Below are 26,596 nucleotides of genomic sequence, written 5' to 3'. Positions count from 1 at the left end.
TGCTCAAGAAAATGATCCTGTGTTTCATGTGCATGATGATTAAACTGGGATTGCCGGAGAAGAGTGTACTTGAAAAAAGTATGCACAGTTTTTTGGAATAGAGGCAACTTTCTGAAGTGGATGGCAAAGTTAGGGGGAATAGTAGGATGTTTCAACCAGAAGGATTCAGAGGAAGATTATTGGATATTTCTCATAAAGGACATCTTGGCATAGTTACGACTAAGTGCCGGCTAAACAATTTGTATTGGTGGCCAGTATGGATTGAGCAGTAAAAAGGAAAGTGAGAGAATGCATTAGTTGTAATGATGTTGATAAAACACAGATTACAATAGAGCCGTAATTGTGTCCTATAAGTAGTTCAAGTATGTCTTGGGAAGGAATTGGCATCGACATTATTGGACCCATTCTTGAAAAGGGAGAATTGATTGAAATATATTATTGTCATTTTGGAACACTTCTCTAAATGACCAGAAGTTGATTTTGTCTCCAAAACTGATTTTACTGCTGTGGTAAGGTTTCTGGATAGTGTATTTTTGAAGGAAGGTTTACCCAAAGTTATTTTGAGTGCTAATGAACCTCAATTTACTTCTGATGTTTTTAAAGCATTTCTGAAAAGTAATGGTGTTACACATAATAGTACGTCAGTTTATCACCAAGCGGGTAATGGTGCTTTTGAAAGCTTTAATATAGTAATTAAATGTACTACACAACTAACTACTAATTAATGATTAGATTAGAGAAAAGAAGTGTTCTGCACATCATGGGCTTATAAGATTACTCCATGTGAGGCCACAGGCCACAGTCCATTTCAACTGATGAGAGGAAGGATATTGTTTTCAAAGAACAATTTGTGTTGATGTCCAAGTCTAAGAAAGTTAATTGGTCCCTACTGTGGTAAAGAAAAGACTGGCATGTGCATAATCAATTTGCAAGAAAAATTGTGTAAGTATGCAGAACTGTAAACAAGTTATCATTTCTATTGAGGATGTTTTCAAGGTTAAAAGAAATTGCATTATAAAGAAAGGAGAAAGTACATTTTCCAAACCATTACTAGTTAAGAAGAAATTTTGTAATTCAATGCCCTTAAGTGATGGAAAGGCTTAACATTTGAGGCGCATTTTGAGTTGCGGAGGGAAGAATGTTGAGTCTAGAGGTATAGGAAGTGAACCGAGCAGACTGAGGAAAGACTATGACCCCCAGAGTAGACATTGTGGACCTACAAAGGTCTGTGGACCCCAGGTGAATGGTGGCTTTCATAGTGCATAAAATCACTTCCTTTTTCATGAAGCATACAAGAAAATACAGAAATGCTCAAATATGCAAACTTATGCGGCATATCTTAGCTGGTTTTGTAGAAATAAAATGTTTAAATCTTAAGCACTAGGCTTGTCCAGTCGAATGAAGAGAAACTTTTCTTCATATTAAGTTAAACAAATAAAGAGATTTGCTGTGGCCCAAATGCATAAGTTACTTACCTTTAGTAAAACTTTTTTTGGTAGAGACTATCTAATCGCAGATGTCTCACCTCTTGAATATTCCCCAGGCATCACACTGGATCCGTAAACTTTTCGACAGTACCTCTGCAAGCTGGCAGGTGGCACTCTGTGAGTTCTTGGTGATGCTGTTCTGCTCCGAAAATGACATGCACAGCCTATATAATATCACTCTTGACGCTGACATCAGTTGATTTTGAGAATTTCCATGCCCCCAGATGCAGATTGTTGTGACCAGTGTGCAGATTCCTAGACTTGGGATCTTATTAATGGTTAGAGTCCAATCAGGGAAAGGAAAGGTTGGGAGGGTCTGTGAGGAATCTGCAGCTAGATAAGAGTCTCAACCAGAATGAGAGCTACAGAAGGTAAGCAACTTGTTTTTCTGATATTTTGGTTAAAGATTCCTCACCTTTTGAAGAGATACCAAGCAGTACCTATTTGGAAGTGGGTCTGTATGTGGACTCAAACCAGAAAGTCCTGCAAGACCGATTTGGCAAATGCCTCTCTTGGCGAACCTGACTGTCCAGACAACAGCGCTTCATGAAAGCATGGCGGCATGCCCGTGTATTAACCTGGGAAATGTCCAAGAAGGAAACTTAGAATGCCAACACAGTCGTAGCAGTTTTGGCCCTTGTTGAATGAGCATGCAGTACTTCTGGGGGCTGTTTTTTTTAGCCAGTGCATAGCAGATCTTAAAAACAGCACAATTCATTGGGAGGTGGTTCTCCTCTGCTCAGCCTTGTCTTTTTTCCACTTCAGAACACTCCACAAAGAGCTGATCATTCACCTGATGTTCTTTGGCACCTACTCGAGTGCAGCCTAGGCCGAGAGCAGTGTCAGCCGGAGGCAGCGGTCAGCACGGGCCATTCACCAAGTGTCGCCGGCATAGGTTGGTGGCTCCACCGGCCTACGTAGTTCAGGTTAAGTGGCACCCTGTGTTTAGTCACCTCCATTACCGTGACCAGGCTTTTGTCCAGACTGAGCCACATCTTCCTCTTACTCCTCTCCGTGCGCCCACTGGTGTGGACTCCGCCATTCATGATTCACGAATAGGTGCTGGATATGAGACCTACTGGTCCACAGGGAAGTCCTTGTCCCTCATCCACGTGTTGCCGGCTGGCGTTGAACGGGGTTTGTGGCACCACGTGTTGCCGGCTGGCAATGAAAAGGGTTTGTGGCAGCACGTGTCGCCGGCTAGGGTTAGTGCCAGCACGTTTCGCAAGATGCCCATATGGAACTATGCCTCACTGATCGGGGTTCCGGTGCTGTGGCTGCTGGGCCAGATTTGGGGTCACTGCCATTCAGGACCCAGGACACACTTTCACATATGGGACCTATTGGGCCACAGAGGACGCCGGTGGAGTATGTAAATGAGGAAGGAGTAATGTGGGCTGGCGTAGGGGGGCCAGCGATGGTCTGAGAGGCTGGCAGGGTCACGGGCCACGGGTTTGGAGCTTACCCAGGCACGTGGTGGGCCCTCCTGGACACACGCCGGTGTCGGCAGGTGATCAGTGTGGCCTGGCTGTGCAGCAACAGGCCTGACGGGTTCGTGGTCCAGCGGGTCGGGGTCTGGCAGGCGCACAAGATCGCAGGTAACTCCGCTAACGAGGACAGCGTCGGCCTCATGGCGGGGTGGGAGGCGCCACCCTGGCAGTGAAGTTGGCCTTTCCAGAAGAGGACTACGCCCATGTCTACGTGCTTTTTATTCACACCCCTACGCTGGCCTGGCGTATGCCGGGCCATCTCACTCTACTTACGCTTACGGGGGGAAGGTTCTAACAGGCAACATTTCCGCGAGAACCCCCACTGGCTTGGGTAGCATGGTTGCGTCCACTACTCTCCATACACCAGAGATGTTCGTCGCCGTGGATATGGGTGTGTTCTGCATACTGCAGTCTGTCCAGCACATCGCCACCACTCTTGTCATTCTGTGTTTTCCCAATCATGGTTCTACTGCATCCTTCACACATGCCTGGTTGCCACCCCTCCCCACATTCGGCTATTGTGTGGCTAAGGTGCCATGTCATTGATAGGTCATGTTTACGGCTTGCCCAGGTTACCATTGTAAGTTGTTCTGTCGTGTCTGGTGGGTGGGCATGTTGTTGTGCATGTTGGTTGTGATTTTGTGACGTGTGCATTGCCAGAGTTGTGGATTGCATGGTTGTGGAGTTGAGGTGAGTTGGGTGTTGATTTGGAACTTGCCAAGGGGCTGTGCATTTCCCTTAGTGCCATCCTAGGAACGCTGGTTGCTGATGGACTGTTGGAGGGTGAAAGGATCATGCACACTGGCTGTGTATTTGGAGGCGATATTGGTGAAGGGCCCACGGTTTTCTGATGTTGCCTGCACATTGATGTGTGACGTGTGCTTCCTGTTGCGGTGATTGTGTGCTGTGTCACCAGGGGGCACAGGTGGGCCATGTGTGCAGTGGATTGCCCCCAACACGTGCGTGCATCCGGCTATGGCGTATGGTCCTTGCTTGGTCTCCAACGGTTCCTGCTGCATTGTGTTGGTCGTATGGGGACTGGGATGCCAGGGTAATGGTGATGTCCAGGACAGGTGTGGGGGACTTGGATGTGGCTGGCTGTGAGACTCCCCCGACTCTGGCGGTTGTTGGTTGGGGTGTGGCAGGGGCAGCACAGCCAGGAGCTTGGTGTGGGGTGGGATGTTGGTTGCCCGCTGCGTTGGTGCAGTTTGCCTGTTAGGGGATGATGGTCAGGATGCGTAGGATGGTTGTCCCTTTCAGACTGTAGTGGACAGTGACATTGTCAGATGTTGAGCCTGTGAGGCAGGTGTGTTTCCTTGGGGGCAGCTATCTTTGTCTGCACTGCCTCTGTGGTGGTCCGGGGGGGGGGGGATTGTTGTGGCCCTCTTGCGTGATGAGTGGCTCCATCATGGCATATGTTGCCCTTCCGATTATGCCCTGGGCTCATTTTTGTGGTGCAGGCTGCCGTCCGACTTTACACCAGGCCAGTGCAGGTGTTAATTTCCTGCTGCTAACGCGCCTTATCGCGTGTTTGGTCTTCTCATCGCAGATCTGGCTGGTCGTTGTGGATGTTGAGGTGTCATGTTCTTGCTGCTTTTTGCACGGGAATGCCTACTCTGCATCTCATTAGCGATAGTTGCGGGGGTCCTCTGTGGTGATGTTTTTTGCGGCTGCTATCGCGGGTTTACTGGTGCTGTGAGCTGGTAACACCAGCTTGTGAATGGGGCGGTAAATTTATCACGACTTTGGCTGCGATAAAGTACCGTTAATTTGGCGATAGCTCCTAGTGAATATGTTCCTTATTATCTTCTCAAATCCTTTATTTTTCTCAGTGGAGAGAGTAAACTGTTTCTATTTATACGAAAGTAGAAAAAAAGGACGAATGCAGTACAGATCAGTAAAAATGAATATAAAATATTGGAAAACAAGGCATTTGTAATTTCAAACATGCATTGAAATGTAATCAGCTGAATCTATATCTGAAAGCTTATAAAATACCTGGCTTGATGGAACAAGCACAAGCTTTATCAAGAAAGTTGGTCGTTTAGTTGATGCTCACAATGGAACCCACAAGATGCTGTCTCTTCTTTACTCCAGCAACAAAGGAATTCACAAGATGTTGGACAGTGTGATACTCAATCCGAGCTCTTGCCACAGCTCATGCCAGTGGCCCTAGCATGACCAGGACAGTTTACCGATACCCTAGCCTGCCTGCATGTGTGCAGCTTACCTTGTCATGCGACATCCAGAGGTCTAACAACAACCTATGTTTGTCACAGAAGGTCTTATGGGTAGTGGATATGTTTGTACATCTTCACACAGTCTGTGCTTTGCTGGCCAAGCTTTACACAGTCAGGCTCAGTGGCATTAGAAGCCAGTGGATTGGATTATGCTGCCTGTTACTGCACAGGTCTGGCAGACATATACATCCAAAATGTGTGGAGAAAAGATTTTGTCATCACAAAAATGACAATAACATTCTACTTTTGTGCATTTTTATGGTGTTTAAGGTGCAGGTCAGTACTATTAGGCAATAATCAAGGGGAAGCGTATAACATTAACTGTGATATTAATCAATAATTGTTCAAATAAGTACGTCTTGTTAGTATAGAATACCTGAAATAAGTTTAAATCTACAATAGTGAATAACTTTAGTGATAATGGTACCATGAGGCTTTGGTATGTTGTGCTTTATATCATTCCTAAATTTAAAAAAAAGAAAAACAGACCTCACATTTATATTAAAGAAAGCTTAACATCACAGATGCACAATATTTAAAGCACTGCAGATTCGTTCAGGCGCATTTTGGTGGAATATACAGTAAAGCAGCATTTTGATTTACCTGAATGTAGAAGGGGATGCCTGCACTGCGTCGGGTAGCACACAGTTTGGACGACGGGTCACTGGATTTAATTTCCTCTAAAACACTGTACAACCACTCCTGTGGCAAACAATGCAGGTCCCCATCATTACATCTGCGACACAGAAATTGACACAACGCGCGTTAAAGAGATTGAAATGTCATCTGGAACTTATCAACGCTGTGCGTCACATCAATGCATACAGCTGGCCCACCACTGGCTCGGGAGGTGCAGGTCTTTAATAAGAAATTTCTCACAAACCACACTATCAATCTGCCATCACTCTGAACAGCAACACATGTGAATCGCTTTCAAGAAAATGGCTGTTTATCTAGTGTGGTTCTATGACGTCATCAGACACACAACAAGCACATCCAGTCTGTAAACCCAATCGTCAGGAAAAGGCTGTAGCGGCTTGATCCAACTTATGTCAGTTAGTGACGTATACGATATAAGGGAGATGTTGATGCAATATGGCGCGTCATTATGTGCATCTGATAAAAAGTACAAGTTACGTTACCACTACAACTATTTCTATGCATGCATGGAGTGCTTATCTAGGAATAATACTCTTTTTTTCATTGATACCTCTGTGCAACTGCTTTTTATTTACTTCTTAAAAAACACAAAGAGTACCAGAAGCGCATAATGAGCAGGCCCTGGGCAAAGGTGTGTCTCTTGGTGCCAGCTTACCCTCTAATTTGACGGTGGACATGGGCAAGCCAGCTACAGTGGACTGGTGGACTCTGTAACATCATATGGACAATACACTTTCAGCCGTGGCGGTTGGTGAACTTTGAAAATGTTGAGGCATAATCACATACCTTTAACAGTATTGTGTGAGCCCAAATGTTTATATGGTTGTACGGAAGAGTTCCTCCATTGAGAACTTTTTTAAGCCATGGGGCTTTATGGTGGATTGCACAACAACATTTTCCTGCACAGTTGGTAAAAATCCAGAGGTTTTGAATGCAATATTCCAACATTTTTGTAGTGTGTCCTGAAGTCTTGTCCTCAACAGGATAACTTTGACTATAGAGCTAAATGTTTTACATATAGTTAAAAACAATCCACTTATTCCATGTGACATGGCACATCACTTTCAAAATGTACATAGCATCTTTCTATAACTTTGTTTTTCATCCATAAATAGCAGTTATTGTGCCACCCACTTAAGTGGCGTAGCCCTTTAAAAAAGTCTCAGGCCTGTCATTGCAGTGCGTGTATGTACAGTTTTCAACTGCCATTTTGACCTGGAAAATAAACCTTTAGCCAGGCCCAAATTTTCCTTTTTAATACATATAGGTCAACCCTAGGTTGGGCCCTGAACAGCCCGAAGGCAGGTACCAGTGTATTTAAAAAGTTGTACATGTGCTTTTAAATTTGACATGTCCTGGTAGTGAAAAACTCTTCAATGTGTTTTTTACTACTGCAAGGCATGACACTGTGTTACCATATTACATCTAATAAGTGATACATTTCGATTGGAAGTAGTAGACAGGCAGCATTTGGTGGCTATAGAATTGCAAGTAAAAGCCCTCTTTAATGGTCTCACAGACAGTGAGACAAAGGAAAAGATAGGTTTTGGGAGGATGGCCCACTCCGAATTAACGAGGGGCAGGAGCGGTCACCCACAGCATTACACACCACAAAGACTGTGCCTGAGCACTCTCCCAAAGGGTTTTACAGTGGTCTTTTGTGACCCCAGACAAGCTGGGGCTAGGACAGGGAGGAAGCGGATATCTAACACCCCAGGGGAGTGGAAGCTTCCTCTACTTCAAAGTGGGCACCAGGTAAAAATATTGGACCGTTAGACCCATCTCGACCTGGGTAATCTGCCAGGAAAGCTGCTGAAAGGCCTGCCCCTCTACTGATCAGCTGCCCTGATGAGCTGACCTGCCGCCCTCTTGCTTGGATGAGAAGGACTGGACCTGCATCTCTAAACCCAGGACACCAGAGTGACTCAAAGGGCTACAGTGGTGGCTGCATCTGAATGGGGACGGTGAGCCGGGGAGGAGGGGGCAGGGGGATGAAAAGACGGAGGAAAAAAAACGTACCTGCTTTGCTGCTGCCTCTGTCGCATGCCTCTCCTCAGTCTTCTTGTCTTCTTCCCAGCTGCTGCCTGCACCAGAAGCACCCGGGCTTCCAGACTCTGCCAGCCCATCAGGACGCTGCAGGGGCAGCGCCGTGACTGGTCCGAGTGGCCTTTTTGACCGCTCAGGTAGTGCCTGGGAGGCTGGGCATGTTCTCCACGGGGCTGTTCAACACAGCTCAATGGAGAACATGCCAACTACGCATGACTGTTTGGCCAGCTCTAGATGGCCGGTCAAAGCGTCATGCACTTGTAGGGAGGGAATCCAAACCACTTCTGCACCCTCTGCGGCGAGCCCGCCCAGAGTCACAAAGGAAAATAAAATTATATTAACTTCCTGGTATTATTTGTTTTTTTTCCACTGCTCAACGAGCAGTGGGCGACGTTCCTCCGTCTTAGCGGAGGAGCTGACACTGAAGGGCTAGTTGGCTGGCCTCCTGATCAGAAGACTCCAGGGCATACAGGCTTCCAACAACCTTGAACCCAGCATCTGGACTCTACCATCTGTGAGTCCTGCCCTTCCAGGTGCTGCCACCCCAACCTTGGTCCCTAGGAATTGAGACTGAAGGTGACCTACCAGCCCAACTGTGGACCCAGCAGAACTGATGCATCTCCTCTGATGTGCAGCACAACCCTGAGCAGAACTGATTAATCGCCTCAGCTGTGTGGACTTTCCAATTGCAAGGACTACTCATTGCTGTTGCAGCCCACAGCCTTATCAGAACCGCTGCTGTGTGAAGCAATTCCAACACAGGCGCTTGCATCGCAAGCCCATCGTCAACAACATCCTTAACGATGCAGGGCTCCACATCGCAAGGCCAACCGCTTCTCTGGAACCAGCCCGTGCACAACACTATCTTGATGCAGGACTTAGCATGTCAAGCTTTGCAACTCCTAGGAAACGACATTGCGCTATGCATCTCCGACCAGGACCTTGTATCGCTTTGGCTGGCTCCTCAACGTGGGGCCTCGCAACAATCCACAGCCAGAATTTAAGGTACTTTTTTCAGTGGACCCAAGAGGGTACCTGTAGCCCGCCCACGCTCCCATCACAGTCACCCTGAACGAATGACTTTGTCCCGACCTGGAGTGCCCAGATAACCACAGTTGGCACTTTGCGCTTTTTGGCACTAGTTTCACTTACATCTTTAAACTTACATATCTTCAGTTTTACTGATTAGATTTTTGTGGTTTCGTTTTTGAAATATTTATTAAAATTGACTCTATTTATCTAATATGGAGTGGGCTTCTTCTTGTGTTCTGGTTTCATGTTATTTGTGTTTGAAGTGTTGCACAAATACTTCACATATTGCCTCTAAATTAAGCCTGACTGCTCTGTACCAAGCTACCAGAGGGTTGGCACAGGTTCATTTGGGGTTTGCTTGTGACTTCACCCTAACAAGAATTTTGGTTGCTGCTTGAGAAGGGTGTCACCTCCCTCAACCTGTAATCCAACGTCTTACAATCACCAACTCTGGTGGTTCTTGGCACACCCTCAACTAGGACAACATTGCCTTGAAGATGGAATTCAAAAAGGAAAAAACAAGGCATTAGACTTTTTCCATCAGTGCACCGAAGATCTGCAGTAACATTCTGATATCTATGAGGACAGCCTCAACCTTGTTCGATTTTTGTTTTTTAAAAGCAAGCAAAACAAGCCAAAGACACATCTCTTTAAAGAACACTACATGACGGCGAAGTCACACTCATTTTCCGTGCGCAGAACCTTGCTACCCATCGAAATAGTCTTTGATCATCTTTGACCCAGTATAGCTCTCTGCTGTCTTTCAGCAAGGGTTGGCACTCTCAGGCATCAGAGACAAGACCAAGGCAAACCTTACATATGCTCATAGAAGAATGTTACTCCTTAATTACGTGGAGCTTAAAAAATGAAACAAGCAACAAGATGTGTCCTCGGGTTGATACTTCACACGGAGCCACATGGTAGGGGTATTAATTTGTTGGCAGATTGACGATGAGCAGCCAAGAGGAATATAAGATCCAGACTGAACTCACAGCCTGACTCAAAAGAAATGACAGCCAAGATAAGGAAACAACTTTTCAAGGTTGGTAGTTTTAGAGTCTGGTAGTGGGTCTTTCTAATATACAGTATATTCTACACCATGTGCCTGTCTCAGCAAGGGACTCTAGCAAGCACAATATCGCTCTATCCCTCCTTCTCTCGGTAGGCAGAGGGTATACTGAAAATACAAGCTGTAAGCACCTTATATCGTCTCTGATTTTTTTATTTTTCCCCCTCATTGAAATATGTGACTTTTGACTGAAAGAATGGATTTGAATAGCTTACTATATTCTAGGAAGGGTCTCTCTGCAGACTGTACTCAATATATCCACGGATTTCAGGAAGGAGATTATTCTAGACCAGCACTATTTGGGAAAAGAAAATACCTTTTACCATATGGAACCAGTGCTAAAGCTGGAGTGGAATGAAGACACTTGCCAACTCTTCTGAGGAGGGTAGTAGTTGCAATGGACTTTTAAAAAGAATGTTAGATATAAAGAGGCTATGGCCACTTGAACTTAAACACAAATGGTATTTATTTAGAACTCCCCTTTGTGAACAATGTTAAGATTGTGGTTTACTTTAAATGCTATAATGTCACTCCTGGATTTCCTTCTTGATTGGAACTGTAGTAGGCAGCGGTGTGTATTTTTTTTTAAACATTGTTTTAGCTTCTCTCTCTTTTCATCATGCAGCCCTCAGACTTGTTTAAATTACAATAACTTGCTTTCCCAACTTCAAGCTTAAAAAAAAAAGGCACAGTTCGCCCGGTGCATGTTTGGGAAAATAAGTCTTGAGCACTATCGCTCCACTGATAGGTAATGACCTGAGAAGGCTTTATCCTGACAACAGCCTCAGAACTTAAATTACGGACAATGACAGCAAAATTCTGGTCAAGTCACAATATATGCATAACACTTTTGGAAAGAGAAAGGCCACTTAACGTGTTGATGGTAAATCATGGTGGGTCATGGGATTGCTGCTTAGACTTGTTTTGTTGGTAGGTTATATGGTGGTGCATGCTTTCATTATTCTTGAGGCAAAAATAGTGCGTCCCTAAATAAGAAATTTGCAGACTGTACTTGCGTCATTCCATACCCCCAAGCACACACCCCAAAACCTTCTTCCACAACCTTTCTTATCAATTTACCACTGAAACAGGGCATCTATGGACTTCAATCCTGGATTTCTTCCCCACTCATCTAACAGCAAATGTGCTCCATGACAAATCTTCTCCAAGAGTCTTCTACAAAACAAGCAGAGCAGATCTTGCTGATAGCCCTATCAGGAGCCAGGATGGAGCCAGGGCTGATCCTTTGTCTCCCCGAAATCTCCAGCCTTCTTATAGGACATGAGGCAGTTTTGCTCAAAATAAGCCACCACCCAAGTTTGCCCTTATCTTTAAACATGCTGCGCTGTACGAAGCATGCGCAGCATATCTGGGGGACTGTGAATGTGTAAGAGGGCTGCAACGAAAAGCGCCCCTCACACAAGTGTAATCCTATCGACCCAGTCATTGGCCCCCTTCCCTTGTGTGCGACATGCATACCTTGCAATGCCGGCGCACAGGTCTCAGTATACTAATCAACCGAACTGACGAATCTGTCAACCCAAACTGACAAATCTGTCAGTTCGGGTATTTACATTTGTGGTCGCTCTAAGCTTCTCTTTTTGCGCCTTCGGAGGCCAAGCAAGCGGGCGATGTGCAACTTTGAGTAACATCACAAAAGCCTGAAGTACATGGTACCCCCACTCTACTGCTGCTCCCTACTCATTCACTTTATCACCGCCCTGACCATTCCAACTACTCCCAGCCCTACAAATGGTTGGGGCTGACCCCTGCTCACTAAGCCCAATGTGTTGGTACTGGTACCATTGCAGTTTGGGGTATGAAACTTAAGGTTTATTAGTAGGTTTCATGGAAAACTTACAGGGTAGGTTAGTGCAGATGCTCCACTGCTCTGCTAGCTGTAGGAAACATGCAATGCTGTGCTATACTTGGTGCCATTGATGACCCTTGCCCCCCCCCGCCCACTCTAAACCTGACTGTCAATGGTAAGAAGACAGGGGATGGAAGCTGCAACCAAGTCTGTATTGTTCTAATGTTGAAATTTAGGATTATTTGTTCGGTGCAATTTTCAAGCGTTTGCATCACATGCAAAAGGCGGCGGCCGGTGGAAGGGAATACAGACATTGCCACTGTTAAACGTTCCCTGCAGGGAGTGCTGATCCACAAATGCTGACATGTGGGTCACACATTATGACTTTTCTACAAAGGCAACGCAATGTATAACTGCCAAGGGTTCTGAAGTGAAGACACCTCTGTATGAGCTCCCTTTAACACATAGATAAAATCCTGGAGCTAAAGAGCTGTCCATTTACTATTAGTACCGACTAGATGGTATTCAGTGTAGTATCGCTTCAAGGCAGAGGGCATCTAACCAGGGGAAGAATGGGGAGCAAAAGGGGGGAGAAAAACAGGAAGAGGGCAGATAAACAGAGGATGAAGAGGGAGCCTAATCAAAGGATGAAGAAGGGAGACCAGACAAAGATGAAGGCAGATAACCAGAGAAGGAAGGGGGTAGATAACCAGGGGAAGAAGGGGAACAGATAACCAGAGGAAGAAGGGGGCAGATAACCAGAGGAAGAAGGGGGCAGATAACCAGAGGAAGAAGGGGGCAGATAACCAGAGGAAGAAGGGGGCAGATAACCAGAGGAAGAAGGGAGTAGATAACCAGGGGAAGGAGCAGTGCCTTCATGTGCTCTACAGTTCAGGACACAGTGCCTTGCTCGAGGCACAGCACCAGCATATTGGAATGGTAACTTCCTGTTACAACCAATTCTATTTCACTAAAGGCATTCGGAGCTTTCAGTATATTTGAAGCTCTGTGTTGCCATTGTTTAGGAAACCAATTGTGAACTCTCTTTCTGTGGACTCTTCAAGTATGCCACATTCACAAGTATTACAATCTACGACTGCAAGGAGGGTGCAATTCTCAAATAATCAACTATAAAGGCCTTGTCTTGTTTTTTTTGTACCCATCTACTTACAATTGTTTCCTTTTTATTAAAATACAGCACGCTCAGCGGCCTTTAATCCTGATGAAGCTCAGCTATATTGTTTCTTAAATGTTTTTATGGATTTCATTTAATTACAAAATAAAATGAAAGCGCATTTTAGGAGATTTATTTGCTCCAATAAGCTAATCTGCCAACCTGCCTCTGGATGATTAGGTGTTCCTTTGCTGCTAAGTGAGTGTCAAGGGAGGCTGTTAAGCTCCATGGAAAGATTTACAGGTACCTGGTGACAGATATTTTCCTTCACAGCATAAATATCAAATATGAACCAGTAAGTGAGAATTAACAGTCAGGTGTTGCAGCATACATGCTGCCATGCTGAGCAGCCACAAATTGTAGGTAAATTACACTTCTTCCCTCCCCCAACGGGACAGAATTTTTATTATTCACCATATGCAGCAAAGGGTATTTTGGAGGGGGTGGGGGCATGACTTGATGAGATGCTTTAAGTGACCGCCCAGGCTCCCCTTAGAGTGGCCAATCATCCTGCAATTATCTGACAAGACAAAGCCCATCTGCGATGATATTTAGCATTAAATGCGATAAACAACGATCAGCACAGGAACAGCAAAAATGCTAGAAAATGGCTGGGGCATGACTACTATTGGTGCACCAGGAGCATTGGCATAAGGGCCCAATGAACCCAGATAATTGGTCATTTTTTGCTCCCGAAGTGCAGTCAAAGGAGCCATTTTCATTACCTGCACTAGGATAATGGCATCCTACCCATGTTACTTGAAAATTGCACAGAATTGGTAAAAACTGTTCTAGAATGGAGAGGCCCATGCTGGTCTGAGATTGCGTCAACCTCATAAGAGTGACAATTAGCACCAGCATGGGACTGGGGTCGGCTGGAGAGCTACTCCTATGGCTCTGGCTCACTGAAGCAGAGACACAGGAGGAAGATCCTAAAAGCAATGAATGAGACCTGTGGAGCAGTGGTGGTGCCGCCCGCAGCCTGAGATTGACAAGCGCGGGCTCTGTGCCTAGTCACACTGGGCATCTGGGGGATGCTGAAGATTCCCCTGGGAGAAACAGAAACACGCAGGGGACAGGAAAAGCCTGAATGATAGGCTGTAAGATCAAGGAGTATTACTAAAATAACTAAGGGCCTGATTTACAGTTTGGCAGGAAGGTACTCCGTCGCAACCGTGATGCAGCATCCTCTTAACCAAGCTGATTTCCATCCACCTCATTTAAAGTTGGTGGACCTTCAATATGTCAAAGGCGGAGACTGCTCCATCTCCGCCGCCGACATACACCTCCAACGACCCAAAGGAGTAAGTGCACTTGGAGGTTTGGACATTTGTCCGCCTGACCTATTTAAAGTGGGAGAACAAAAGGTAAGTTTACCCTGTCAGTCACCACTAGGTAAAATCTGGCGGTAAAGGGCAGTGAAAACTACAAAATGACCCTCCCACGATCGGAGAAAACTCCCAAGGCAAGGGGTCATTATATTTTTTATTTTCAAAAAGAAATTCCCACTTTGGGATTTTCTTTGAAGAAAAGAAGAAAAAAAAGTTGAAAGTTAAACATAGGGCTCCATCATGTTGACAGAGTCATCTGTCCAACTTTCAATGAATTAGAAGAACCGTCATGACTGCGGTTATTGGGAATGCAAGAGATGTCTCTCTAGGCTGGCAAGCATCTCTAAATAGGGCAGTCAGAGTACCCTCACCATGGTGGGAATAAAGTATTCTGGCATGAAAAAGGTACATAATCCATTCGCCAAAGTCTAAACCAGGACCTAGGCAATCAAATAGCAAAATATAAAGGAGGAAATCCGAGGGGTGAAAGGCAGCAGAATCAAAGTGAAAACTGTGAGTGTGCAATACAAATGTATTTAAAGCAGCAGATGCACGACTCAAAATATGTTCAGAAGCAGCAAGTAATAATTGTCCAATCAAATTCTTGCTTTTACAAAATAAGCGATTATTTAAATATGAACACAAAACAAAATACAGCATTCACAGACAATACATACATACAGTTCCCTGAGGTCAGGGCTCTAGTGTTTTTTAACCGGGTTCCTAAGTCCTTCTCCCCTCTCACTAGCGGTAGAGGTTAATATCCCATTCACTATAGGTGACACTCAGGTTAAGTTCCACTATTAGTCAGAGTCTCTGGAGTCCCACTATGACCCTTTAATAAAGTCAAAGGTGTTTTAGCGCAGAAGAGCTAAATGGGAGGCAAGTTCCCCTGGGGCTGTTTGACCAGAAAATCAGACTTACCGGCACCAGCAGGATCTGAACAACTGATGTCTCTGAACGTGTCACCTTAGCGGGTGCTGAAGCTGCGGCGGCTGTCTCCAGTAAGTTCTTCACCTCCGGCCCTGGAGGGGCTGGGTTCAGGTTTCCTCAATGCTCCTACAATGCTGTTAAGTTTTGTGGGATCCTCCCCACAGGCGGGGGTCAGGGTGCTGCACTCCTGATGCTGGTCCTGAGTTGGGGCTTGGGCCCGCTTAGGTCACTACGGAGGGTCCCTCCTCACGACAATGATCTGGACCAGACCACACTCCTTTTCTCATCCCAGTGCCCCCACTGGCATACAGGGTCACCGTTCTCACTCTGTACAAGGGGCACAGTTTGGTCAGCACAGCAGCCATATTCACAGCAGCCCGACCTGGCATACAGGGTCATTGACTTCAATATGCACAAGGGCTATGGCCTGATTGGCATAGCAACAATACTCACGATGGCTTTACCTGGCATTCAGGCTCACCGACTTCACTCCTGCACACGGGCAATGACCCAATCTGTGCAGAAAAGTTCATGTCTCACTTCACAGCAGCCCCCTCCTCCAGCATAAGTGGGGTTGCCAACTTTGCCTTGCAACCACAGGCAATGACCCGATCGATGCAGCAACCGTCTCCTCAGACCTCACTACAGGGATCCAATCGTAAGGATTCCCCTTTGGACCACACTCCCTAAAATGCTCTCCTCTTCCTCACAGGGCACACTGGCCTTGGCAAGCAGGCACTGGTACTCCAGGGGCAGGTGGTCTTGGATTCTCTGGGTGATGTCCCCTCACTCAGCTGGGAGACTGGCATGCTTCGGCCCCCATTCCTGGTCACAGGCAGAAGTCTTGCAGAGCTCTTCCTACTCCCACAGCCTGACTGGCTGATTGACAGTTGACAAGTTTGGGGTTCTCAAGCTCCCATTCTTATGGTCTAGTTCTAGACACCAAATGTGATTTAGAGTCTCCGTCTTTCTGCTTCCTTTTGAAGAGCCCTCTCCTCTGCCCTGCCTCCAGAAAGCAGTCTATCACAGCTGGAGAGACTACAAATCGGATGGCCCCAAAACGCAGATGTCTAGTGGTTCACACCTGGATGTCAGCCACAATAATTTGTGCATCAAAAGGTTACAAGGACTCAGCCCTACTCTTTATGATTCTCTTATCAGCCCCATTTCCTTCCAAAGATGTGCCAAGCTCCTTCCCATTATGTCTCACCCATCTCCCAGGAATGTAGCAATCCAGGAGAGATTCCTTTACCCCCTCATGTTCCTCCAGTTAGTCCTAGGTTTCTCAAAATGGAACCTAGAATCTCCCATGTACTGTACCGTTCACAGTCACACATCCATCCATCCCATGAATATAACCTATATACACTGAACAGCACTACATCTTCTATGTATTGTACCATTCACAGGCACACACACATAGCACATGCAAATAATACACACGCACTGGGCAGCACCACACAAGAATCCAGTGTAGGCCAAGTGTGAGTTAAGCATACAGCATAGGAGCTTTTAATGAGTGAGCCTATATGCTTCACTTCAGTTTACATAGGTAAAAAGGCCTGTACACTTCTACTGATCACTACAGGATATGCTGCCACCACCACACTCGTGCTGTTAAACTCCTGGCAACGGCAGTAGCTGTTCCCGACTATGAGGGTAGCACTTTGGGTACCCCTCCCAGCCCAAAAAGACTGCAATCAGGGAGACAGACTTATGCCATGGCACACAATCATAATTCATGTTTTCCCATGACAACAAAAATCAGCATCATGGTCCAGACACAACAACACTTGGGGTACACGTTCATTGCCATGCAAGGGACTTGTGCATCCCAACAGGGGCCATGGTTACCCATCTACAGAAAAGATCACATGCTCTGAATATGAAGAGACTAATGTAAGGTATTAAAAAATACACTGCTTTTTGACACCATTGCTGGTTTCTTTGGCATGAAGACCAGTGGTAATGCTGCATAAAAATGAACACACACAACATATCAACTACCCCAAATGCTAATGCTGCATAAAAATGAACACTACCCCAAATGCAAGCAGCCATAAGTCACTTGTTATTACTTAACATGGGCCCGCCCAAGACAGATCGGCTACTGGAGAACCACCTAAACTGATCTGGTGGCCTTTGATCTATGGCTTCAATGGAAAACAAGCTGAAAAACAATCTCTCCCCGTTCCTGCATCCTCGCCTTGCTACTCTTGCAAAGACTTCTCAGAAGCAGTGGGCCCAATGCGACTTCCATATTTATTATTGCCTCTGGTCCTCCTAAGAAGGGGCTGTCATACTTCTGTCCCACCTTAGGACTGTAGACCCCTGTGAGGTCGAGCAAAAGAAGTCAGCCTTTCTACAGGTGCCTCCCAACAACAACCAGTGGGCTGTGCGCCTGTGGCTAAGAAACTGAAAACAGCACCTTTATATGCACTTGACAAGCATCCATATGATAAGCTTAACAATTTCTCTTCATGTTTTAATGGAAACACATACGCGGACAACCCAGCTAGTGATCTTTCAAGGAGCATAGTTATACCAGAAGCAGCCCAGAAGAAACACACACCCGGGGGACCACACCATAAAAAAGCCTAGGACAGGAGTAGCAGGAGGGGGTGAGAGAAGGAATGGAGCGCAAGGTACTGTCATCTACACTGAACAGGAAAAGCACAGGTGAGGACAGAAAAAGAAAGGAAGAGAGACTCAATGGAGGGTCCTCGGAGAAAGGAGAAGATAGGAGAACTGATATGATAATATGAAAAGGAGGGATGAAGAGCTGAGGAAGAGGAACAGAAAGAATAGAAATAAGGGTGGGAGGATGACACGAGTGCAGGCGCTGATAGAGCTGGAGAAAAATGTTTTCATTTCCCACATATCTGTCTACATATTAGCCCCCAGTTCTAAGAAATCAATGGTGTCGCACAGGGTAAAGCATCCACTTTTTTTTAGGTGCGGGGCCTACTTTTGATCCCAATCCAACCCTGGCCACAGACCAGCCAACTGCGTAGAGCCTGCCGCTCTGCACAAACTGTAATAATATGCACAGAATATCCCAAGAACGGTTTATTTGCGTTTTAAACCTTTCAAAAGGCACCTCTTTAAATGCTTCTCAGATACGCAGCTGGAAAAACTCATTAAGTTGGAAGACAAGCAGAGTTCTAACCACGGCCATTGTTTTATACAAACAGCAGGTTCCCTTCCACCCGCGCCCAGAAATAAAGAAAGGCAACAGTAAAACATTTTTTTTAAAAAGACGACTTCGAACCAGCATTTCTTTGGTAGTCAAAGAAAAAACAAACAGTTTTTATACCGTGATGCGTAATTCTACACTGCTCAGTCCCTACTACTGACTGCGTTTGGTTGTCTATAAGTTAAAGAACAATTTTGGAAACTGCTGACTTTGTTAGCAAGTGGACGGGCCCAGGGCTTCATTTGAAGTAGAAGCCGCTCCGCATGGTCTGGCCGAAGAATTATTGTTGTAAGGTGCACGCGGGCTCCTAAAACACCCGCGGGAGAAACCGCGCCGCTGAACGATGCTAAAATGCGGTTTGCTTTCGTGCTCCACGCGGTCAGGCATGAGTTTGGAGTCCCAATCTCGACAAGGCATGTCGAAAATAACAAATGCACCCCACAAAAGTCATTACAAACGCACCACACAAACAAACGTCTTTATAAACACACTCCACTGCGCGCGCAGAGGCTCCGATTGCGGAATGCATGTGTGAGAAAGGACTATCTACGGGGCATAATGTAGGCCTCTGCTTCCTTTGGAACGCAGCGGTTGCTCTTCGGCCTACGGACTTATATATAGTGTAATTTCTGGGACCTCTGACCATGTTTGTTAGAGGGGCTGAGGGTGGCATGGAGATATAGTGGCCCCAAATCAGGTGTAATGGAGCTAAGGCCGACCTATGCCACTGCCCATCAGTAAAGAACGAGAGGCTCTGGCCTTCACACCCCAGCTACTCCCTTGGGAGAGAGGGCGAGGGGTGGGAGAAAAGTAGACCAAAAGTTGTTTGTGTGTGTAAAAGGCCGCTTTATTAAGACACAGGTGCACATTACAAAACACAAACCTTGGCAACGCCTTACAAAACTAAACCTCACTAAATAAATAAATAACTACAAACTCAGCCCCCCGAACCCTCCCCCACCCCTAAAACATTTGAGCCCTCCCGCTCCCAACAATACATCAATAACAATCTAACAGCATTATACATAACGTCATCAATAAAATTACCTCATCAATAAAACATTTCGTCATTAAACAAACATACGTCATCGTTAAAACTTTATTCGTCCAACCACAATTGCAATAACAACGGTCAGGTCCTCCATAACCATAAACCCTGCCTGACCCTGCACTCCTGCAGATAACCCCCCCTCACAAAACTGAACGGTCAAACCATGACCAACATACCCCAGCACTTGTCAAAGAAATACTTGAACTAATACCCAACCAGCAATCTGCCTAAAAACCGTAATGATAGCCAAAAACACCGCACAGCACCTGCGTCTAGCGACGGATACAAATACAATAAAAACAACCCCTGCACACCGGTAGCCCACAAAAACAGCCTTTTACTCAAAAAGAAAATGGGGGCAAAAAACCCCCAAAAAAGGGGGAAAAAACTGAGCAGAGAGGGGAAAACAGGAGCATCGAAAACGAAAAATTAAGGGAGGGAGGGAGGGACAAAAAAGCTATGAGCCCACCTAGCCACCAGGTCACCAAACCTAAAATGGTGGCTGGTAGGCAGTGGGCGGGGGGTTTATAATTTGGGCTATTCTGGTCCTACTGAACCAGCCCAATTCCAGAAACTTCTGCCCTCTTAAAGGGGCACCCCTCTCAGCTCTCCCAAACCGCCCGGGGGAGGAGACCTCCCGGCGGTCGGCTCCCTCCCCCAAGCCCCCCTTCTCCCATTAACACACGTCATTACCTTGTTTACGGAGCACACATTATGTTTTAGCCAGGCAGCCACTGAATCGCAGCATGTCAAAACTTGCTTTGATTAGAGCAGATCCACTGAATGATAAACTCAAGCTCTATTTATAACTTGTAGGAGGCCGACCCAAGTTCACAAACTGAGCAAAGTAACACTTCTGGCGAATGACATGGGCAGCAGACAGCTGAAGCAAACCTTTGGAGCAAACTACGATTGAAGGGCATTCGGACCAAGAGTAACATGAGCCGAGGGCCAACTTAACTTAAAATATTGAAGTTGCTTTTTACTTCACAACTTCATATAAAAGATATATATATATATATTCACTGAAAAAAACATAGGTTTCAGGGGCGTTATAGTTAGTTGGACATTTCACTCGTACAAAACCATAGAAATTCCCCCGTTATAGTTAGTTCAGCTAACTATAACTCACACTCCCGCAATGCACTGCTGATGACGTCACATATTACATCACTGATGACATCTCAAATTACATCACTGATGACATGAATGAATGAATATACGACTTGTAGAGTGTTAACTTAGCCCATGGGCATCGAGGCGCTAATCACTGATGGCATCATCCAGTGAATGTGTTTTTCCGAAAATTAAATATGTTTTATATATGTATATCTCAAGGTCGCTGGAAGAATAAATGGGTATATAAGTGTCTAAATGGCCGATTTTTTTTGTGTAAAATTGATTGTATAACTCACTGATTAAGTTTATCTTAGTGAATACATGGGTTAGTGAGTAATGTTTAAATATGTAAATATCTGTATCAAACTCTCACTTTGTGTGTAAGTGGCTGCATCGGTTGGTGAGTAGCTACATGAATGTTTATATGGGTTAGTAGTTTTTTTTTTAGTATAAGTATGAGTGTCTGAGTGTCTGTATGGTTTGGTAGTGGGTATTACTTAGTGCCTAAATACATGAATGAGAGATTCACTGTTTGCATGTGTTGAAGACAGCATGTGGGCAGGACTTTATGGGTGGATGAGTGTGTGTATGGGTGTGCTAGTGAGTGAATGGCTGTCTCAATAGTGTCTTCATGAGTAACTACATATGTTTTAAACTAGTATATGTGAGTATTGGTGTAAGTGAGATTGAGGGATTGGAAGAGTTCCTGTATAAATAAGTAGGTGTTTATATAAAGGATTGTTTAAGAGAGTAAGTATGTGTAAGTTTCTGTAGAAGTAAGTGTGGTGGTGTGTGTATAACTGTATATGCAAGTAAATGGATGTTTGATACTTTGGTTGGTTGCATGTCTAACTATGTGTGTGAGTGACTATATGGATGAGTGTTGGTGCTCAACAGGATGTATAGGTGTATGAGTACATATGATGAGTGAGAACATGTATGAGTGACTGTATAGGACTGTTGGTGAATGAGTGGATGTGTGTGTAGATCTTGGAATAACTGAATGGGTGTGTTGTAAGTGGTATTGGTATGTCCATTGTTTTGAAAATGTTAGTTTCTATTTTTGAGTGTATGTATCAAAGGTTATATTGGGGTGAGAGGAGGTCTGGCACTCTATCACAAGGATGATGTAATCAGTGATGTCATATGAGATGTCATCAGTGATGTCACTGACCATGTCATGAGTAATGTAATATGTGACGTCATCAGCAGTGCATTGCAACGCGCGAGTTAAAGTTAGTTGAACTAACTATAACGGGGAAATTTCTATGGTTTTGTACGAGTGAAATGTCCAACTAACTATAATGCCCCTGAAACCTATGGTTTTTTCAGTGAATTTCTAAGGTTTTATAAATGCTAATTTCCACTATAACGTGCCTGAAAACGATGGGTTTTTTTTCCAGTGAATTTCAAAGGTATTTTAAATGCTAATTTCGAACTATAACATGCCTGAAACCTATGGTTTTTTAAGTAAATTTCAAAGGTTTTTTTAGATGCTAGTTTCTAACTATGCCTACAGAGGTAGGCCATGTGAACAAAGAAGAAAAAATACACAGAAAGAAAAAAAAATGCAAAAAGAAGCAACAGAAGTCCACAAAGACGAAGAAAAGTGCAGGAAGAAGAACAGATGTACAGAAAGAACCAACAGAGGAGCAGAAAGTCCTCCTGTGACCACAACGTTTTCTGACAGCTGAATCTGACTAACCAGGCCTAGAGCCAGTGCTATGATAAAAAAACACTTAGAATACAGTGAAAACACCTACATACACCAGGGAACACTATACGTTGCGGTACCACTGTGATTACCATGACCTCCTCTGTAAGACCCTAGTGCATAATAGGGCAGGTGGATACAAACTACCTCTTAAAACGTGCCATGGGGCGCATTTGCACACTGGTGAAGGGAGAGGGGGTGCCAGAGGTGACGTGTGCAAACACGCCCTGTGGCCGTTTTAATTTGAGGGATAAAGTCCCCTTGAATCCCGAGTGTCCCTTGGGTCCAACTAGTCCACCAGGTATCTCCAGTAAGCACCACAGAGCTGCGTTGCAGAGAGGTGTTAGAAGGGGCACGGCTTGGACCACCTCTCTGCAACGCAGCGCAGTGACGCTTACTCGAAGCACCTAGTGGGCTAGTTAGCCCCCAGGGGTCCTCAGGATTGAAGCGGAATTATTTCTACAACTTAAAACGCGCCACAGGGTGTGTTTTCACACGTCACCTCAGGCCCCATCCCCTCCCTTCCCAATTGTGTAAACACACCATGTGGCCGTTTTAAATTGGAAGATTAAGTCCCCTTGAATTCTGAGGGTCCCTAGGGTCAAAATAGCCCACTAGGTACCTCCAGTAAGTGCAGTTGCAGAGAGGTGATAAAAAGGGGCACGGCCTGGACCACCTCTCTGCAACGCAGCGCAGTGGCGCTTACTGGAAGTACCTGGTGGGCTAGTTGGCCCTCAGGGACCCTCAGTATTGAAGGGGAATTAATTCCCCAAATTACAACTCGCCAGGGGGCGAATTTGCACAATGGTGAAGGAAGGGGGCGAGGCCTAAGGTGACATGTCTGCAAACACGCCCTGTGGCGTGTTTTAAGTTGGGGAATTAATTCCTCTTCAATTATGAGGGTCCCTGGGGGCCAACTAGCCCACCAGGTACCTCCAGTATGCACCAGGGAGCTGCATTGCAGAGAGGTGTTCAGAGGCCACGCCCCTTTTTACAACACTCTGCAACGCAGCTCCGTGGCGCTTACTGGAGGTACCTGGTGGCCTAGTTGGCCCACAGGGGACCTCAGGATTGAAGAGAAATTAATTCCCCAACTTAAAACGCACCACAGGGCGTTTGCACACATTTAAACTCAGGCTCGCCCCCTCCTTTCACCACTGTGCAAAAGTGCCCCGTTGTGCGTTTTAAGTTGGGGGATTAACTCCCCTTGAATCCTGAGGGTCCCTGGGGTGCAACTAGCCCACCAGGTACCTCCATTAGGCGCCACAGAGCTGCGTTGCAGAGAAGTGTAAAAAGGGCTGCAGAGAGGGGGCGGGCCTCCGGCGCAATGCCGGTCTTTTATTTCTCTTTTTTTTTGAGAAGGGGGGGATGTGTGGCCCCTTCTTTTCCTATTTTATTTGCCCAGGGGACCCCATCCCCCAGGACTGGACTCCTTTTAAAATGATTTTTTATAAAAAATTGGAAGGGGGCCGCATGGCCCCCTCCCGAGGTCATAATCGGCCCAAGGACCCCATCCCCTGGGGCATTTACTTATGTGGAGGGGGGCTGCGTTGCCCCCCTCCTCAGGCCATTTATGGGCCGGGGACCCCATCCCCGGGGCGGCCTATGTTATTTTATTAAAAAAATTTGCAGTGGGGGCTGCGGCCCCCCCCCCCCGGACCACTTATGGCCCCGGGGACCCCATCACCCGGGGCTGACCCTATCTGCTGGGGACCTTGGGGGGGGGGTCCTGCAGGAGCCGGTATTGCTTTTCCACATGGGGTGCTGCTAAGATGCACCTCCCTGTGTGGAAAAGCAATCGGCTTTGGTTTTTGTAAGAGAGAGCAGGTTTCCTGCTCTCTCTTCCAAAAACCAAAGCAGCTTCCTATGGCAGAGCAGGAGCCGCGAGGCTCTCGCCCTGCCATAGCAAACAGCAGTGTCCCGGGGTGAGAACCCCGGGACACTGCAGGAGCCGGCCCTGGGGGGTTGCGGTCCCCAGGGCCATCACAGGACTCCAGGAGGGGGGCCCCCTCCCAACATTGTTAAAGCCCAGGGGAGGTGGTGGTACCCCGGGCTTGGGGGTCCGTAATGGATCACCAAATTTGCATATCTAGAGCCCCGAGGAGGAGGTCCCCGGGGCGTCTGGGGTGGGTTCAAGCCCCACCCCCACAGGTAGTTTATTTTTTTTAAAACAAGCCCCGGGTGTGGCGGTCCCTGGGGCTGTGGGGGGCGGATCCGGCACGCATCCCGAATTAAAAAAAAGAAATCAATTTTTTGGGGGCCCAGGGGAGGTCCTTGTGGGACCGCCTGAGCAGGCCTAGGGGGGTCGGGGTGTTTCTACCCTGCCCCCTTTTCTTTTTTTTCGCGCTTGTTTTACTGATTTCTTGTGCCTCGGTTTTACTGAGGCACAAGATGGCTGCCAACACTTCCTGGTTTGAAGTGTTGACAGCCAATTTGCATGAAACTCATGATAGGGATGGTGCGCGGATCCTGCGTGCCTCTAGATATCGATATTTTTTAATTTTGATTTTCTCAGCAACTACTGAATGGTTTTACACCATTTAACAAAAAGAGTTCTTTCTGAACCAAGGGCTACCTTTTTGACAAATTTGGTGACCTCCCTTTTTTCTCGGCCCCCGCTTGCCGAATCACCCCGAAACTTTCAAGATAGGAGCGGGCCACAAGTTTTGAAAATTTTGCGAAGATTCCTCAATCGGCGCCAAAGTTATTGGGAATAGAATGTTGCGATTTTCCAATGGTAACTAGGTCCTAACTATAACTACCTACTGGCGACCGCCAGTAGGATATGGATATGGATATGGATATGGATATATATATATATATATATATATATATATATATATATATATATATATATATATATATATATATATATATATATATATATATATATATATATATATATATATATACCGGTGACCGGTTCACGTGCCTACCCCCGCGGAAAAAGCCAGGCAGAACGGTTGTGGCGGAAAAACAAGGGAGACCCGAGGGGGCGCCAAGGTGGCCAGCTGTCTCACCTACCAACGGACTTCCTAGGCTGCGCCTGTCAGTTGTAGCCGACTCATATTTTCATCATGCCACAGCAGCTTGTGAATTCCTTCGAGGCTGAATCATGGGGCCTTGTGGGAAGTGTAGTCCCACCACATGAGACTACACGAAATTGAAGGCTGCACATCATGGGGGCGGAGTAAGGCTGCCGATTTAAACAACGTGACAGGCAGAACATTAACAGCACAAGGAGCAGCTGGAGAGGGGCGCTGAGGAAGGCAAAATGTGCCGAAATGCATTCGCCTGTGACTGCTGTTCATTAAAGTGCTCCTTTTAATCTCCTTTGTGGGTCACGTCTCTTTCGTTTGGAGGAGGTGGTAATGTCAGACATTCAGCGCAGAGCCAGAGCGCTTGACGTGTACCCCCGCCGCTCAAGAGGTATGGACTTGCTGGCAAGCTCGTGTGAGCATCTTCTGTTGATTGCGGTAGCAATTATGTCCATTACCCACCAGGACGCCTGACCTACAACGTGGCAAGTGGATATTTATCCTCTGTTTGGGTGACTGGTTCCCGTGCCTACCCCCGCGGAAAAAGCCAGGCAGAACGGTTGTGGCGGAAAAACAAGGGAGACCCGAGGGGGCGCCAAGGTGGCCAGCTGTCTCACCTACCAACGGACTTCCTAGGCTGCGCCTGTCAGTTGTAGCCGACTCATATTTTCATCATGCCACAGCAGCTTGTGAATTCCTTCGAGGCTGAATCATGGGGCCTTGTGGGAAGTGTAGTCCCACCACATGAGACTACACGAAATTGAAGGCTGCACATCATGGGGGCGGAGTAAGGCTGCCGATTTAAACAACGTGACAGGCGGAACATTAACAGCACAAGGAGCAGCTGGAGAGGGGCGCTGAGGAAGGCAAAATGTGCCGAAATGCATTCGCCTGTGACTGCTGTTCATTAAAGTGCTCCTTTTAATCTCCTTTGTGGGTCACGTCTCTTTCGTTTGGAGGAGGTGGTAATGTCAGACATTCAGCGCAGAGCCAGAGCGCTTGACGTGTACCCCCGCCGCTCAAGAGGTATGGACTTGCTGGCAAGCTCGTGTGAGCATCTTCTGTTGATTGCGGTAGCAATTATGTCCATTACCCACCAGGACGCCTGACCTACAACGTGGCAAGTGGATATTTATCCTCTGTTTGGGTGACCGGTTCCCGTGCCTACCCCCGCGGAAAAAGCCAGGCAGAACGGTTGTGGCGGAA

General features: G+C 46.3%; 1 protein-coding gene across 1 annotated transcript in view; it reads right to left on the bottom strand.

Annotated features, from left to right (window-relative positions):
• Positions 1–26,596, bottom strand: part of THADA (THADA armadillo repeat containing) — a 1,377,633-nt gene that overhangs the window by 1,056,097 nt on the left and 294,940 nt on the right. The window contains exon 24 of the mRNA XM_078649688.1: positions 5,821–5,953. Within this exon, the coding sequence (XP_078505814.1) occupies positions 5,821–5,953 (133 nt within the window). The remainder of the gene's footprint in view (positions 1–5,820; positions 5,954–26,596) is intronic.

The sequence above is a fragment of the Lissotriton helveticus genome, chromosome 6 (genome assembly GCF_964261635.1).
Source record: "Lissotriton helveticus chromosome 6, aLisHel1.1, whole genome shotgun sequence".
In the NCBI taxonomy this organism is placed as follows: Eukaryota; Metazoa; Chordata; class Amphibia; order Caudata; family Salamandridae; genus Lissotriton; species Lissotriton helveticus.
The sequence above is the reverse complement of the archived record's forward strand: the minus strand, read 5'-3'. Positions and strand labels throughout refer to the sequence as shown.